General features: G+C 39.0%; 2 protein-coding genes and 1 pseudogene across 11 annotated transcripts in view; 1 reads left to right on the plus strand and 2 right to left on the minus strand.

Moving 5' to 3' along the window:
* The window catches only part of LARP4 (La ribonucleoprotein 4), a 67,373-nt gene extending 58,053 nt beyond the window's left edge, over positions 1–9,320 (minus strand). For 6 of the 10 annotated variants that reach the window (XM_058742809.1, XM_058742814.1, XM_058742816.1 and 3 more), the window contains exon 1: positions 5,776–5,943. In XM_058742809.1, the coding sequence (XP_058598792.1) occupies positions 5,776–5,793 (18 nt within the window). In that variant the 5' untranslated portion in view covers positions 5,794–5,943. Of the gene's footprint in view, positions 1–5,775; positions 5,945–7,096; positions 7,450–9,132 lie in introns of those variants that run through there. The other 4 variants (XM_058742812.1, XM_058742810.1, XM_058742811.1 and 1 more) reach the window with 3 other exon arrangements.
* A 45-nt stretch (positions 9,321–9,365) lies between these two features.
* The window catches only part of FAM186A (family with sequence similarity 186 member A), a 79,703-nt gene continuing 70,582 nt past the window's right edge, over positions 9,366–18,486 (plus strand). Inside the window, exon 1 of the mRNA XM_058742807.1 lies at positions 9,366–9,765. Coding sequence (XP_058598790.1) covers positions 9,595–9,765 — 171 coding nt within the window. The 5' untranslated portion in view covers positions 9,366–9,594. The remainder of the gene's footprint in view (positions 9,766–18,486) is intronic.
* Positions 14,485–15,369, minus strand: LOC131519611 (proteasome subunit alpha type-1-like; annotated as a pseudogene).

Here is an 18,486-nt window from a genome sequence, read left to right on the forward strand (position 1 = left end):
AGAAGGGGCAGAGAGAGAAGGAGAGAGAATACCAAGTAGGCTCTGCCCTGTCAACACAGAGCCCGACTCGGGACTCGAACTCACTCATGAGCCATGAAATGAAATCATGACCTGAACTGAAATCAAGAGTCAGATGCTTAACTGACTGAGCCACCCAGGCACCCCCAAAATCTTTTAAGCTCCCAGGTAGAAGAACAAAATCACAGATTTGAAAAACGTTCACATCTAGAATTAAGGATCAATTCCGTTAGCTGGGAAGTAATACAGAACTGCCTGATAGCCCAAACAAACCCACACTGATACAAAATAGTTGAATATCAATATCCCTAGCTTCTAGTTTTTCGGAAAACTGTGAACCAGTTCATTGTAATTTAAAGCACTATAAGGTACTTTTACATCTTTATGTTCATTTCTAAGCATTTTATTCTACTTTTCACATTTCAACAATTCCTACTTCATTTTCAGTCCATTGCATCTGAAAATATTCTACTTGACAATATTTTTATTCGTGTTTAAATTGTGCATCTAGGGGCGCCTGGGTGGTTCAGTTGGTTAAGCGTCCGACTTCAGCTCAGGTCATGATCTTGCGGTTTGTGAGTTCAAGCCCCGCGTCAGGCTCTGTGCTAACAGCTCAGAGCCTGGAGCCTGCTTCAGATCCTGTGTTTCCTTCTCTCTCTGCCCCTCCCCTGCTCATGCTCTGCCTGTCTCTGTCTCAAAAATAAATAAAACATTTAAAAAAATAATAATAATAAATAAATAAATTCTGCATCTACCTCCAATAAATATTCCAAAACCAAGTTGTTCAAAAACCACTATTCACTTATTTATAACTTCTCTTGGCAATCATTTCAAAACTTGTTTAGGCACTTTTTTCTTCTGAGTCATTTTTTAAAAAACCATTTTCAGTCATCTAATAACTTTTAATCAACAAATTTAAATTAACAGGAAAAAACAGTACTGTAGCTGGGATGAAAGGCACAACATTATGGGGGGCCTGAGTGGCACAGTCAGTTAAGTGTCTGACCTCTCTCTTCCCCTCCCTGCTCACGCCTGTGTGCTCTCTCTCTCTCTCTCAAAAATAAACATTAAAAAAAAAAAGAAAGGCACATTATGATTACTATAAAACAAATGAAAATTACCTAGGTAAATTATCCCACTTATCTCAAATTCTAAGGTTAACCGAAAATTTAAAATATTACCTAAAAAAAGAAAAAAACTTTAGGAATCAGATAAATTATTTTTAAAATTATGTAAGAGCTGAAGAAAGAGGGAAATGGGCAGTTATTGTTTAATGTGTACAGTTTCAGTTTTGTAAGATGAATTCTGGATGTGGATGATGGCTGCACAACAATGTAAATGTACTTAACAACCCAGAACTACACATACACTTAACGATGGTTATGATAATTCAATTTTCTGTATTTTATATTTCAGTTATTTTTTAAAGTTTATTTATTTTGGGAGACAGAGCATGCAAGAGGGAGAGGCAGAAAGAGAAGGGGAGAGAGAATCCCAAGTGGAACTGTGAGACATGACCTGAGCCAAAACCAAGAGCTGGAAGCTTAACTGACTGAGCCACCAGGCGCCCCTGTGTTATCTGTATTTTATTTTTTCATTTTTTATATTTTTATGTTTTATCTATCTTTGAGAATGAGACAGAGCGTGAGTGGGGGAGGGGCAGAGAGAGAAGGAGACACAGAATCTGAAGCAGGCTCCAGGCTCTGATCTGTCAGCAGAGCCTGACACACGGGCCGAACTCACTAACCACAAGATCATGACCTGAGCCAAAGTTGGACACTTGACTGACTGAGCCATCCAGGCCCCCCTCATTTTGTTGTTGAAAAAATTTTTAAATGTTTATTTATGAATTATCCAAACATTTTATCTCTTCTCAGAAAGCCAGACACTGTATCTGTCTCCTTCAGAACAGAGTGAGAAAAAAACCAATAAACTACTTAAGTCAATACAGCCCTTTGCAAGACTAAGTTTAAAAAAAGTTACATCTAAGTGCTACTTAAAATAGGATTCCCTGTCTGCCTATAGATTTCTATTGCAGTGTAGCTAGATTCTAATTCTAGCTTCAATATTCACTAACTGTATAATCCTGAGCAAGTTTCTTATATTCTCTGTGCCTTAGTTTATCTCTAAAATGGAGATAACAATTCTACCTACCTCACAGGCAGGTTTGAACAAATGTATACATGCAAAAACAGTTAATAGGTCTGACACATAGTAAGCACAACAAAGGTGTACACCACTATTATTATAGTGGTACTATCATTACTATTATCTATCCCATTTATTTTCCAGTTATAAATTAGTTAAGCTAGGGTCTTTCAAGAAGAATGCACACAAAATTTTGAACACAACGGCAAAGGACTCCCGATTCCAGATTAGAGAAGTCCCACCAGAGATGATCCATAAGCAACCTGGTCTATAGTAAAGTGGTTCTTAACCTCTCTTGGGCCATGGACCTCTTTGGTAGTCCAATCAACGTACAGATCTCTTCTCAGAATATGTTTTTTAAGTTTTAAAATGCACAGAATCACAAAATAAACCAATAATGTTACAGTTACCAAAATATTTTAAAATTTCTACTTTAGTAATAAACAATTTTTTTTATTTTTATTTATTTTTGGGACAGAGAGAGACAGAGCATGAACGGGGGAGGGGCAGAGAGAGAGGGAGACACAGAATCGGAAACAGGCTCCAGGCTCTGAGCCATCAGCCCAGAGCCCGACGCGGGGCTCGAACCCACGGACCGCGAGATCGTGACCTGGTTGAAGTCGGACGCTTAACCGACTGCGCCACCCAGGCGCCCCTCTACTTTAGTAATAAATGTGCTTTACCAATGCATTAAATAACAAGATTAAAAAACATTTTTTTACTGTTTATTTTTGAGAGAGACAGAGAGAGAGAGAGAGAGAGAGAGAGAGAGAGAGGAGGGAGGGAGGGAGAGAGAAGGAGAGAGAGAAAAAGCACCAGCGGGGGAGGGGCAGAGACAGAGGAAGAGACAGAATGAAGCAGGCTCCAGGCTGAGCTGTCAGCACAGAGCTCAACATGGAGCACGAACTCATGGAACTGTGAGGTCATGACCTGAGCTGAAGTCGGGACACCTAACGGACTCAGCCACCCAGGCACCCCTAAATAACAAGATTTTTAAACATACAGTAACAAGGACTAATGAACAGTATTTCAAGATACATGCAAAAACTGCAATATATGAAAATATTTCTCGTAGCATCCATTGAAATTTCCATTATTTTCAATTCTAGATTTTAATTAGAAGCTAGTGAAAATAAACAGGCAATTTTTTTTTTCCTCAGCAAAGTTCACTGACTTCCTTAAGTTTATCTAAGGACCCAGATTAAGGATCCCTGGCTTAGGGGAAAGTGCAAAAAATAAGTTCTGGAGTCAGAGACTTGTGTTCTAGATGCCAGACTTCAGACTTTAGCCCCCCACATAATTTGCCCCCCACCTGAATGACCTTAGACATCACACTGAGCTTTGGTTCACTCAGAATAATTTCTAAATCTTACAGTTATTCCTATAGTTATAAGGATCAAATATGAGTAAACACACAAAATGACCAGTGTGTTGTTTTTTTTATTTTAATACCATATATTCAGCCCCAAATGTTTAGTGACATTGTTTTCAATAACTCATAGGAGAAAAATTAAAAACCACATACTGATTCACAAAGAAAATGATTAATGGAAATATTAATTTCATGTAACAGTTTAATAAGAGACAGGATTTGACATTAGAATGACCTGTATCTAAATCCTAAATCCACTACTTTACTTCTACGTTATTAACCTCTCCACCTCAGCTTTGTTTGTTTTTAATATTTATTTATTTTTGAGAGACAGAGTGCAAGCAGGGGAGGGGCAGAGAGAGAGGGAGACACAGAATCCGAAGCAGGCTCCAGGCTCCGAGCTGTCAGCACAGAGCCTGATGTGGGACTCGAACCTACAAAGCGTGGGATCATGACCTGGGCTGAAGTTGGACGCTTAACCCACTGAGCCACCCAAGCGCCCCTCCGCCTCAGTTTTCTCATCTGTAAAACGCTGCAGTTGTTTTGAGAAAGAAGAGCTAGCTTAAACACTCAATAAACAGAGCTCTTATTAAAGATCACTTTTTAACAAAGCCAAAGGAATCAATTTGGAACTCAAAAGTTTATTTTGGAATTCATGTTCATGTAAGTAAAACTTCACATTCACTTGCCCAGCAGAACACATACACACTTAAAACCTAAAGCATTTGCGTGGCACAATGCTCCTAATACAAACTGGCACTGTTTAAAATCATATTGATTTCTTATCCTACAAAACAAAAAAACAAAAAACAAAAACCCAAAAGCAAAAAAAAAAAACCCCAAAAAACAAAAAACCTACAATGAGGATAAAAAACGGTAAACAGAATGGGTTCAGTAATTTCAAGTCTTTTCATGATTTACTTGGAATATTCCAATGAATGTCTGTTACCAATGTTGGACATACTGTAAGGTAGCTGTCTCTTTAAAACCCAATGTAAAGATCTCAAATTTATCAGATTTAAAACAGTTGTCAGATTTAAAACAAAAAAAAAAAAAAATTAAACCATGTATTTACTTTATGCCGGAATACTACGGAGTAAGATCCATCCCTCCCTCCGGAAAGAAACCTGCCACAGACTGGCCCGGCTTCTCGATCAATTATACAACCTGTAAATTCCTTCCCTCATTGAAAAGATTCTTTTTATGGGCATAGTTAACAAGTGCCAAGTTGCGAAGTTGCAGCTTTGCTGGTTTGACGTTTTCACAATGCAAGAACAATATGATCTGGAATCTACTCAAAGCATTAGCCAGGCAGTCAGCTGATGCTCACTGCACACAAGAGAAAGACAGAAATAAGAGAAATTAAACCTCGTATTTGTGGAAGGCAGGTATCCACCACCTTCAAAACCAAAATAGGCCAGCAGCAGACGTTCCAGTTAAAATAAAAGTAGTTCCATTGTTAAACAACATATAAAAACCGGCTTTCCCCAGACTAGGCTGTTCTCATTCTTGGAATTTTCCTTGTATAAGGGCTTTTATCCGTTCATAAAACCAACCCCTCATCACGGAGCCACTGCCTGAGTAACTTTTACAAAAGGTCAAAGCGGTGCCTTTCAAGGCTTCCAAAGCCTATTGGCGTCTCCTCCGTTCACAGTAATTCGCTTTCCACCCACAGAACGTTCCAGAGACTTAGGGACGGGGACCAAACAAAATTTGGTGGGGGGTGCTAAGAAGAAGCTTTCAACTTTCTCTTCAACATACTTATACAGAATTTCACCTTCCTCCCTCCGCGGCCCCACATGTTGCTTGCTTCCCTCCCAGAGGGCCCCGCGAGACCTCGCTTCCCCCCCCCCCACCCACGCGCCCACCTGATTACCCTTTTCTCCGTAGACTCCGCCCCCGCCCTCCCCCCCCCCCCCAACCCCCGGCCTGTTTGCCTCCTCTCGGAGGTCCATATGGGACATTTCCCCCTTCCTCAGACCCTCACGCCACACCAGACAAGCCTCGATTCTCCACCTTCAGTTCTCTCCCACTACGGCCCTCACTTCCCACAGCTTCCTAAAGTGTTGCGAGAGCGCAGAGGGGAGCCGCAGGCCTGCACGGCCCAGGTGCTGTGTCAGCCTATCTGCCGGTTCCGCGGCGTGTACGGCCTGGAAAGTCACATGGCGGTGGGACCGGCCGGCGCCTCCACACTCCTGCTCTCCTCACAGCTGGGCGACATTACCAAGTCCACTCACCTCCACGAAGAGCAACATGTCTTCCTCCGCTCGGCCCAATCGTTCTCGCTGCCGCGACTCCAACGGGCTTACAGGCCCGAGCCCCAATCGCTAGGATAAGGACACTCGCCTGGCCCCTCCACCCGGCAGTGGACCCGGCTCCTCCCCCGCCGTCAGCCGCTGCGGCCCGACCCGCCCAGTCCCACCTCCCTTGAAAGAGCAACTGTTTCCGGTTCTAGAAAACAATTGCTTCCGGGAGAAGAGACACCCCCTCGGCGCGTTCAACTTTTGCGCTACCTTTTCCAGCAGCAGGATGGGATGTACTATCATCAGGCCTGGGGGGAGGAGGGAAGCGATCAGAGGAAGACGCCATTCTGTACCACGGGGGTGTGAAAAAATCCTACGCATTTTATCCCCCGCCAAAGGGACGGGTACTACCGCTATAACAATTACGCAGTCTTCATAGTTCAAAATCTAGATCTGATAAAAAGGCAAGTTTGTGTGAGGGGTACTGGACAGACGCCCAATCCTTCCGAAAAGGTGATGGCTCTCGCAGAAACAAAGTCGAGAAGAAAAAAAAGCAAGCAGATCTAATAGTAAATATGTTAATAGCCGCTGCTGTTTATTAAAAGCTTACTATGTGCCTGGCATTATCCTAGGTATCTTATGTGAATTAATCTTTAAAAAGACCTTATGCAATAGGTTTTATCCCCCCTTTTTTACACTTGAAGGAACACTCTAGGAGGGCGGGTTTCCCCTAGATACACCTTTAAAGAACTTTGCCCTTTACTTACATCAGGTATCCACATCTATGCTACTTAATAACACTTAGTATGGATAGCCTCTTCATTGATGTTCTGTCATGTTAAATGAAGTACAATAAAAACAAAATTTAAAAAATCATCTTTATACTTTTCTGTTAGATGATCCAAATTCCTTTTTATCTTGAGCAATACCTAATAAGCTTTAGCCCTCCCTATCAGTCCTACTTCTTTTTCCTAGTTCAGACACTTACTTTTGAAATAATTATGTGTTGATTTTTTTCCACTGATTTTTTCCAGTCTATTATTTCAAAAATCTTTCTAAATTAGTTTCATTTTCACCAAACTGCTGTTACTTGCTTTCAAGACCTTACCATTTTGACCCCATGTAATCTCCCTTACTTTACCTCAAATGAATCTTCTCCCTTTTTCACTTAGATGCCAAATTAATTCCTCCATCAAACTCCTGATACTTGTATCCCATCCTCTCCCTAATCTGATCCACAGTAAACTCAACATTACTTCATCTCAATAAAATCGATCTCCTCACCTTTCCCCTGAAGGACAAACCCAACACTCACCTCCAAAGCCATGGCTCAAGGTGTCTTCCCTATCTGGAATGTCTTCATTTGTCAATCACCTTCTCTGTCCATAGGGCTTTCCCAAAGACACTGCTCCCTTTCTTCTTCATGTCCCTTATTAGTGCTCAAATATTCTATCTTAAAGTTGTTTCTTTTCTTCTTCTTCTTTTTTTTTTTTTGTTTTCTTTTTTAGTTTCTTCACAGGTACCCTATCATTTTTCTTCACAGTCTGAGATAATAGTGGCTACATAGTAGTATCTTTCAACAAATGTTTGCCAAATTGAAAGGGAAGAAGAGAGGTTTTAAACTTTGCTTTAAAAAGCCTTCATTTCCAGTTGCTGATGAAGTCCATGCTGCATAAAAAATATGAGAGAGGGAGAGAGCACAATAATCCTAAATTAGTTTAGCTGACAAGCATATAGGCTGCTTTGTGAATGCCTGCTGGGGTAAGTAAGCAATGTAAAAAAAGTCACAAGAAATAAAAGTTACTTAAGGATCTCAAAATCAAATATTATCAATGAAGTACTTAGATTGGTAATTTCAAGAAATGCTGGATAATCATGGATATTTTAATCAAACTTCACATTTATTAAAAATTCTTAATTGTACTCCTTTCAGAAAACATTATTAGTTTTGTTGAATGGACATAATTGTGATTATGAAAAAGGAGGGAGTAATTTTTATGATGGGGGGGCAGTCTAAAAAGAAAATAAAGTGTTCTGGGGCTTAGAAAAATTTCCATGGAAATTGAAACTATAAGAAATATCCAAACTTTAGAAAATTTCTGCAGAGAAACTGAGGAAGAATATGTCAAATGTTAAAACACACACACACACACACACACACACACAACTAAAACACAGCATCTTGTTTTGAGAAGTTCACCGGCTAATGGACAGAGACCAAAATAGTTACATTTCAATGAGATAAGTACTATAATAGAAAATTTACAAAGTGTTTTGGGAACACAGAGGAGGGGATAACTTAGCAGGATATTAGAAGGGAAAATATTTAATTTGCTGTATATTGATTGATTTCTTAAAAGACCACTATTTTGTGATCCCCTGCTTCCCATTTTCTGAAGGACCGAAACACATAAATTATTTAAATTTACAAGTTTACACCAAGAACTCAACATAGGAAGTTCCTGTAAAGAAATTAACTTATACATTCATAATTTGTAGAAAATCTTAATGATATTAGATAGTTAATGAATACCTATACCTAGTTACATAATAAAACTATATAAACAGAGACTAGACACAAATACCTTAAATTCATGACTGTCATTACTTCTGAAAAGTGGCAGAGGGTAAGCAAGGAGTCTATGGAGAACACCAAAAGGGACTCCAACTTTAGCTCCAATGCTTAATTTTATTTAAAAATTTCGGAAGCAAATATTAATTACAAAAAGTTAATATTTGTTCATTCTACATGATAGGCACATGGCTATTTGTTATATTACTTTCTGTACTGTTTCATATTTTTTAAATTAAAACCAAAAGCTACACAGCCAACAAAACCACCCTCTCCTTTAATTGCTCCAGGGTCCTAAATCCTTTCACCTCCTCTGCAATCAAAGGAGCTGCCCTGGGGCGCCTGGGTGGCGCAGTCGGTTAAGCGTCCGACTTCAGCCAGGTCACGGTCTCGCGGTCCGTGAGTTCGAGCCCCGCGTCAGGCTCTGGGCTGATGGCTCGGAGCCCGGAGCCTGTTTCCGGTTCTGTGTCTCCCTCTCTCTCTGCCCCTCCCCCGTTCATGCTATGTCTCTCTCTGTCCCAAAAAATAAATAAATAAATAAATAAATAAATAAATAAATAAATAAATAAATAAAGGAGCTGCCCAGAGCTGCCCAGAGTACCCCTCTCTCAGTTACAAAGCAGCATCCAGCCAACTATGGAATTTCAAAATCTTCAGTCAAGTTCCTGGAAAAAATGAGTAACTAGGCAGTGCAAAGAGTGGGATCTTCATCCAAACAGTATCTTCCAAATTACAGATCTAGGACAAGTTGAGGGGCAGCTAAAGAAGTTGTAGCACACCTAATCAATTACAGGCTTAAAAATTCTTAAGCAAAATCTCAGGAAGAGAGAAGAATCAGGAGTTGCATTTGACATACTGGATCTTGAATTCTAACACCCAGATTTTAAGCTCATTTAAGCAGGACTGTATCTTCTATTTCTTCTAGCGTTCCTGTTGTCTATTCTTTCCTACCCTCCCACCCCCCTTCACCCTTCTCCAATCACAGCATATAGAATGCCTACTTCTCTGCATATAGTAAGCACTCTTGAAATGTTTGAGTTATTGAAGACACAATGGATCTATTATGACATCACCAGGACTGGAATACCATGGTTAACAACCAATTAGTGACAGGGTAGACCACAAACTCTGGGAGCAGGAAAGACCTCTTCCAGCTTCCTCGTGGATATTATCATTTGCCTATACTCAGTGAAGAGAAGAAATAAAAGAAAATCACTCAACTTTTCAATATAGTTATCAAAATGCAAAGTGGGATAGACACTGAATCTGAATCAGAAAAAGAAATAGTGGATTCCACCATCACGTCCATAAAAGCCCTATATAAATCAGAGGTCCCTAAGCTGGAGATCCCACTGGCAGTACAGAATGTCATCTCTAGAATTGAGCACGCACAGCTTTGTCGAGCCAGAGAGGTAGGTAGTAAATGAGAAGTTTACAGATTACAACTTTCTTTTTTAATGATCACTGATAAGCTACATTTTTTTTGGAACTCATATTATTTTCATGATCTTTGTGTTTGAGGTAACTATGATTTCAAATGACAATTTCACCTGACTCTGGATTACAAGCTCTAATTTTATGTTAATCTCTTTAACTTTCCTGTCAGAATTAATCAAACCTTTTAAGAATTAAATCACACATGCGATTGAGTGATTGGGGTAGAAAGAAAAATTAAAATCTACAGCTAATATTAGTATCTAATTTCAGTCAATAGTTTTAATTTGTTCTCATCTGCGTTTTTGTCAAATAGCTGTTAACAAGAAGAAACAGCTTGGTTTGAATTCCAGTTTCTTTAATTTCCCCCGAACACCTCATGGAAGGGGATTTCGTTGGCCAAGAGAAATCCAAGGACAATGAACAAAAAACTTAAATAGTATAACAATCCAATAAACCCCAAATAATTAAGGCTATACTGCATTTTAGTCTGTCAAACAGAATACAACAAAGCCAATCAGATTAAAAGAAATTAATTCAGGGAAGTTTTTTCCTATGTTTAAAGAGTGCTAAATTTTTGTACTTTCTCATTCTCCACATAAACTTACTCCTGTTCCAACTCTCCACAACAAAGAACAATAACCTAGTATTTGCTTTTAACAACTTTACTGAAATATAATTAACACATAATAAACTGTATATTTTTTAAGTATACAAGTTTTGATATACATAAAAACCTGTGAAACCTTCATCACAATCAACATAATGAACTTACCCATCACTCCTGAAAAGTTTCTTCAAGCTCCATTAAAATTCCTCCCACACACCCTTCCCCACCCCCACCCCAATCTCTAGGCAACCGACAATCTGCTTTCTTTACTATAGATTATTTTGTATTTTAAAATAATTTTATGAGAGTGAAATCATACAGCATCCACTTTCTTCTGTCTCCTTTCTTTTAGCATAATTATTTTGAGATTCATCCACATTCTTATTGATATGAATAGTTCATTCTTTTTTTTTTTTTTTTAAGGTTTAAAAAACTTGTTAGTGCAGAGCCCAATGCGGGTCTTGCTGCAGGGTTTGATCTCATGAACCATGAGATCTTGACCTGAACCAAAATCAAGAGTCAGACACTTAACTGACTGAGCCACCCAGGTGCCCCAATAGTTCATTCTTTTTATTGCTGAGTATTTCTCCATGGCATGGGCATTTGGGTTGCTTTGGACTTGGGGTTGTTACAACTGAAACTGCTATGAATGTTTGTTTACTTTTTCATGACTTATTTTGTAGACCTATGCTTTCATTTCTTTGGAGTAAATATTTAGGTTGGAATGGCTGGGTCACGTGGTATGTAAATGTTCGATTTTATCTTTTTTTTTTTTTTTTTTTTAAGAAGTCACAGGTCACAATGTGGCTAGTGAAGGAAACACTTCTTTTTTTATTTTTATTTTTTTTAACGTTTATTTTTGAGACAGAGAGAGACAGAGCATGAACAGGGGAGGGTCAGAGAGAGAGGAAGACACAGAATCTGAAACAGGCTCCAGGCTCTGAGCTGTCAGCACAGAGACCCATGCGGGGCTCGAACTCACAGACCACGAGATCATGACCTGAGCCGAAGTCGGACGCTGAACTGACTGAGCCACCCAGGCGCCCCATAAATGTTCAATTTTAAAATAAACTACCAAACTATTAAAAAGTGGTTATATATCTGTTGGCTATCTGGATGTCTCCTTTGGAAAAATGTCTATTCATGTCTTCTGACTGTTTTTAAACTGGTTTATTTGTTTTTTGGGTATTGAGTTTTAGAAGTTCTTTTTTTGGTTTGTTTTTAATGTTTATTTATTTTTTGAGGAAGAGAGAGAGACAGAGAGTGTGAGTGGGAAAGGGCCAGAGAGAGAGGCACAGAATCTGAAGCAGGCTCCAGGCTCTGAGCTGTTAGAACGGAGTCCGACACGGGGCTCTAACCCACAAACTACGAGATCATGACCTGAGCCGAAGTCCAACGCTTAACTGAGTGAGCTACCCAGGCGCCCCGAGTTTTATAAGTTCTTTATATATTTTGGATACTAACCCTTTATCAGACATGTCATTTGCAAATGTCTTCTCCCATTCTGTAGGTTGCCTTTTAGTTTTGTTGATTGTTTCTTATGCAGTGCAGAAGCCTTTTATTTTTATAAAGTCCCAATAGTTTTGTTTGTTTGTTTGTTTGTTTTTGTTTTTTGCTTTTGTTTCCCTTGCCTCAGGAGACATATCTAGTAAGAAGTTGTTGTGGCTGATGTCAAAGCAATTACTGCCTATGTTCTCCTCTAGGATTTTGATGTTTCCTGTCTCATATTTAGGTCTTTAATCCATTCTGAATTTATTTTTGCATGTGGTGTAAGAAAGTGTTTCAGTTTCAGGACTGCCTAGGTGGCTTAGTCAGTTAAGCCTATGACTGTTGATTGAGCTTCAGACTCTTGATTTCGGCTCAGGTCATGATCTCACGGTTTGTGGGTTCATGTCCTGCTTCAGGCTTTGTGCTGACAATGCAGAGACTGCTTGAGATTCTCTTCCTCCATTTCTCTGTGCCCCTCCCCTGCTAGCTCTCTCTCTTTCAAAAATAAATAAATAAAAACATTATTAAAATGTTTTTAAAAGAAAGTGGTCCAGTTTCATTCTTTTGCATGTTGCTGACCAATTTCCCAATACCATTTGTTGAAAAGACTATCTTTTTTCCATTAGATATTCTTTCCTGCTTTGTTGAAGATAAATTGACCATATAGTTGTGGGTTCATTTCTGTTTTTTTCTATACTGTTCCACTGAACTACGTGTCTATTTTTGTGCCAGTACCATCATCAGGGAAATACAAATCAAAACTACAGTGAGATATCACCAGTCAGAATGGCTACAATTAACAACACAGGAAACAACAGGTGTTGGTGAGGAGGTGGAGAAAGGGGAACCTTCTTACACTGTTGGTGGGAATGCATACTGGTGTAGCCACTCTGGAAAACAGTATGGAGATTCCTCAAAAAGTTAAAAATAGAACTACCCTATGATCCAGCAATTGTACTACTAGGTATTTACCTAGGTGATAAGGATTAAGATGTTTTGTGGAAGTGTGGAATGACTATATTGTACACCCAAAAATGATATTACACTGTATGTTAACTACCTGGAATTTAAGTAAAAACTATTAAAAAGTAGTTATACTATTTTATATTCCCACAAGCAGTATATGAGTTTTCAATTATTCCACATCTTTATCAACACTTCATGTTTTCAGTCTTTTTAATTTTAATCATTCCAGGGGCACCTGGGGGGCTCAGTCAGTTAAGTGTCTGACTTCAGCTCAGGTCATGATCTCACAGTTCATGAGTTCGAGCCCCACATCAGGCACTGTGCTGACAGACGGCTCAGAGCCTGGAGACTGCTTCAGATTCTGTGTCTCCCTCTCTCTCTGCCCCTCACACTCTGTGTCTCTCTCAAAAATAAATAAACATTTAAAAAAAATTAAAATAATAGATTCCACTCTCTGAAGGTTTGGAGAGTCTAGATCTTTAATTTTAACCATTCCAAAAGGTATATAATAGTATCTCATTATGGTTTTAATTTGCATTTTTATAATGACTAGTGATTTTGAGCAACTTTCCATGAGTTTATTTGTACTCAGTATGTCTTCTCTAGCAGTTCAAATATTTTGACCATATTTTAAAAGTTTATTGGTCTATGTTCTCATTATTGAGATTTGAGTATTTTTATGTCTTCTGATTACAACTTTTATCAGATAGGTGGTTTGCAAATATTTTTTCCAATTCTGTGACTTGTCTTTTTTTCTACTAATTGTGTCTTTCAAAGAACAAAATTCCTTAGTCCAATATATCAATGTTTTCTTTCTTCCAAAGCAAACTTTGACTAACTCAAGGTCACAAACATTTTCTCCTATGTATTCTTCTAGGAGTTATACTTATAGATTTTACATTTACGTCTATGGTTCAACGTGTCTTTTTTTTTTTTTTTTGGCAAGGGAAAAAATTTTATTTCATAGTTGTCTTTAAAACCACAAAGACATGGGGCACCTGGGTGGCTCAGTCCTTTGAGCGTCTGACTTCAGCTCAGGTCACGATCTCGCCGTCGTGAGTTCGGGCCCTGCGTCGGGCTCTGGGCTGATGGCTCAGAGCCTGGAGCCTGCTTCGGATTCTGTGTCTCCCTCTCTCTCTGCCCCTCCCCCGTTCATGCTCTGTCTCTCTCTGTCTCAAAAATAAAGAAACGTTAAAAAAAAAAACTTAAAACCACAAAGACACTATGCTCTTCATATAAAAACATTAGTACAAATAATTATACTTTCTAGAAAATGATTATATAGACACTCTCAAAGAAAAATGCACACCATTACATAGTTTCAGAGAAGTTGCTTGGAAAAAACTCACATCTGGACAGGGGCGCCTGGGTGGCGCAGTCGGTTAAGCGTCCGACTTTAGCCAGGTCACGATCTCGCGGTCCGTGGGTGCGAGCCCCGCGTCGGGCTCTGGGCTGATGGCTCGGAGCCTGGAGTCTGTTTCCGGTTCTGTGTCTCCCTCTCTCTCTGCCCCTCCCCCGTTCATGCTATGTCTCTCTCTGTCCCAAAAATAAATAAAAAACGTTGAAAAAAAAAATTAAAAAAAAAAAAAAACTCACATCTGGACTGATTCCTAAAACATACCATAAGACCCTGCATATTTTGGTGCAAAGTATAGATTATTGTCATCAGTACATGATCCTGAATTCTTACACATTTGATAACATGCATAAGGACTGGTTTATGACATAATGTTCCATTGGTTCATCAGCCTCTTCTGCAGGTACATCAGCAGGTTGAGCAGGCTGTGCCTTTGTCTGTGGTCTTTCTTCAAGACCTTCCAGGAATGGAGATACATCATCATCATCATAAATCGTAAACTCCAAGTCTTTACTAAAAATTCCAATGGACACATTCTTTGTAGTTAAGTCCTGTTCTGCAGTGTCTCTTATAAGGCACGCAGACCATGTTTAACCAGTTCATTCAAATTGCACTCCATAAACCCAGACATATGTCTCACCAAGTAAGTACGAGCTCATTGAAAACAAGCTCCAATGGACATAGCTCTACAGTCGAAATAGTTAGCAGATAGACAAGTCTGGAAAATGTGAGGGCCCATATTCATAACCAACAATAAGCAGTCCAACACCATATGGTCTCTGGCCATATCGTTGTGTTGGTATTTGGGTCTTGCTTTCAATTAGAGATACAAGATGAGATGCAGGAAGAGGTCTGTCAAATACAAATCTGGAATCCAAACACTCCTGGTGCATAAAATTACATAACAGTCTAGCATCAGCAGTAAGTCCCACAACTGAGATACCAATATGGTTGTCAACATGGAGAATTTTTTCTGATGAGCTGCAGGCTCTGACTATGCTGTCTTCAATGCAACCAACACTGTGTGTTGTTTTTTTGTTTTTTCTTCAGATCAACTGTGGCTGAACCTTGTTTGACAGCTTCCATTGCATATTCAATTTGATGATTCCTGCCCTGAGGGCTCCAAACAGTCACATCATTGTCCTACTGGTTGTGAAACATGGTTTTGGCTTTGGGCTTGGCTTTATGGTTCATTTTACCTTTCTTTGTAAATGATATCAGATATTGATTGAGGTGTCAAAAACAAACAAACAAAACAAAAACAAAACAGGGGCTCTTGGGTGGCTCAGGCAGTTGAGCCTCTGACTTTGGCTCAGGTCATGATCTCGTAGTCTGATTTCAAGCCCCACATTGTTGGGCTCTGTGCTGCCCACTTAGAGCCTGGAGCCTACCTCAGATTCTGTGTCTCCCTTTCTCTCTGCCCCTCCCCCACTCATACTCTGTCTCTCTCAAAAATAAACATTAAAAAGAATTATTCTAGATTCATTTGTTGAAAAGACTATCCTATCTCCATTGCATTGCACTGCACCTTTATTGAAAATCAATTGACCATGTATGTGTGAGTTTATGGATTCTCTAGTCTGTTCTCTTGCTCTCTATATATTTTTTAATTTTTTAATGTTTATTTATTTTTGAGAGAGAGAGAAAGCGTGAGTAGGGAAGGGGCAGACAGAGAGGGAGACACAGAATCTGGAGTAGGCTCCAGGCTCTGAGCTGTAGGTATAGAGCCCGGCCAGGGGCTCGAACTCAGGAACCATGAGATCATGACCCGAGCCAAAGTTGGCGCTCAACTGACTGAGCCACCCAGGAGCCCCTATCTTTATTCTAATACTGCAGTGTCTTTTTTGATTACTGAGGTTTTATAATCATTCTTGAAATCATGTATTTTTAGTTCTCCAATTTTGTTCTTTTTCAATTATGCCCAACTTGTTTGCTCACATCTTCCTTCTATCCCCATTTCCTCTTCTTGGGCTTCTTTTTCTGGAGGGACGCACTCAAACATTCATAACCTAAAAACTGTCTTTATCCATACTACTTTCTCCCTTTTCATTTCCATGCAAAATTTAGAATCAGTCTGTCAAATTCTACTCGGGGGGAAAAAAGCCTGCTGGTGTCTTGATTGGGATTGTATTGAATTTATAGATCCCCTAATTAGGGGAGAATTGAGAACTTAATATTGAGTCCTTTGACCTGTGGACACAGAATATCTCTGTATTTATGTAGGTCTAATTTTTCTCCCAAGTGCTAGACCTTGCAAATCTTTTGTTAGTCTCTAAGTATTTCACATTTTTTTATACTATATTGTGAATAGTATTGTTTTTTTATTTCCATTCTCAATTGTTCACAATTAATATGTACAAATAAAATACATTTTTGTATGTGCATCTTGTATAATAAAACCCAGTTACTAGTCTTCATAGATTTTCTTCATATATTCCTTGGGGTTTCTACATAGACAACCCTATCATATGCTAATAGAGGCAGTTTGATTCCTCCTTTTATGTCTGTGTGCATTTAAGTTTGCTTTTTTGTTTTTTTTTAATTTGAGAGAGACAGAGGATCCCAAGCAGGCTCCATGCTGACAGCTCAGAGCCTGATGCGGGGCTCAAACTCACAAACCATGAGATCATGGTTAACTGACTGAGCCACCCAGTGGTGGCTTTTAACTGTTTTTGTGGGGGAGGGGAAAAATAAGTAAGCTTTTTTTTTTTTTTTAACTTACTGAGTAGGCAAGGAACTACAGTATAAAGTTGAATAGAAGTGATGAGACATCCTTGTTTTCTTCTTGATGTTAAGGGAAAGAATTCAGTCTTCCTCATTCACTATGATTGTAGCAGTATATTTTTTTATGGTGCTCTTTATCAAGTTGGAGAAATTCTCTTCTTTTCTCAGTTTTCTGAGGTTTTTTTGTTTGTTTGGTTGTGGGGGTTTTTTTTGTTGTTTTTTTTTTTAGAGAGAGAGAGTGCACAAGAGAGATAGAATCTTAAGCAGACTCCAAGTCTAGCAAGGAGCCTCACACAGGGCTCCAACATGGAGCTTGATCTCACAACCCTGATGAAATCATGACCCCGACATCATGACCTGAGCCCAGATCAAGAGCCAGATGCTTAACTGACTGTGCTATCCAGGCGCCCCAGCCAAGACTTTTAATTAGGAATAGATACTCGGATTTATCAAAAGGTTTTACTGCATCTATTGGGATTATCATGTGATTTCTTTTTTGTCTTTTTGAATCTGTTAAAATAGTGAATTACATTGATTTATGACTGATAAACCAACCTCACATTTTGTGGATAAATTCCATTCACTCATAATGTAGTATTCTTTGTATTATCTTGCATTCAGTCTGCTAACATTTGTTAATTTTTGTGTCTATGTTTACAAAACATGTTGGTTTGTAGTTTTCTTTCTTTTTTTTTTTTTTTAAGTAAGCTTCATGTCCAGCATGCAGTCCAACATGGGGCTTAACTCATGACCCTAAAATCCCTGAGATCAAGACCTAAGCTGAGATCAAAAGTCAGAATCTTAACAACTGAGTCACCCAGGTGCCCTGTAGTTTTCTTTTAATACTTTGGTTTTGGCACCAGACTAATATTAGCTTTATAAACTCAAGTAAAATATTTTTAATTTTCCTTAAGACTTTGTTGAGAATTGGCATTTCCTTTTACGTTTGGTAGGATCCACTAAGTGTTTGGGTGGGGTAAGGAGAAATAATCAGTGGAAACATATAGACTTGTGGTTTAATTCATGGGAAAGTTTTAAACTATAAATTCAATTTAAAAAATTGCAGGGCTGGGGCGCCTGGGTGGCGCAGTCGGTTAAGCGTCCGACTTCAGCCAGGTCACGATCTCACGGTACGTGAGTTCGAACCCTGCGTCAGGCTCTGGGCTGATGGCTCAGAGCCTGGAGCCTGTTTCAGATTCTGTGTCTCCCTCTCTCTCTGTCCCTCCCCCGTTCATGCTCTGTCTCTCTCTGTCCCAAAAATAAATAAACGTTGAAAAAAAAAAAATTAAAAAAAAAAAAAATTGCAGGGCTATTCAGTTTATCTGTCTTCTTGAGTGAGCTTTCACAGTTTGCATCTTGCAAGTAATTTGTCCATTTTATCTTAGGTAATTTTATTGGCCTAAAATTGTTCACAATAATCCCTTATTAACCCTTTATTATCTGTAGAATCTGTAATAATGTCACTTTTCATTTCTGGTATTAGTAATTTTCTTCTCTCTCTCTCTCTCTCTCCTCTTATCAGTCTGGCTAGAGGTTTATCAATTTTATTGCTAT

The sequence above is a fragment of the Neofelis nebulosa genome, chromosome 8, assembly GCF_028018385.1.
Source record: "Neofelis nebulosa isolate mNeoNeb1 chromosome 8, mNeoNeb1.pri, whole genome shotgun sequence".
In the NCBI taxonomy this organism is placed as follows: domain Eukaryota; kingdom Metazoa; phylum Chordata; class Mammalia; order Carnivora; family Felidae; genus Neofelis; species Neofelis nebulosa.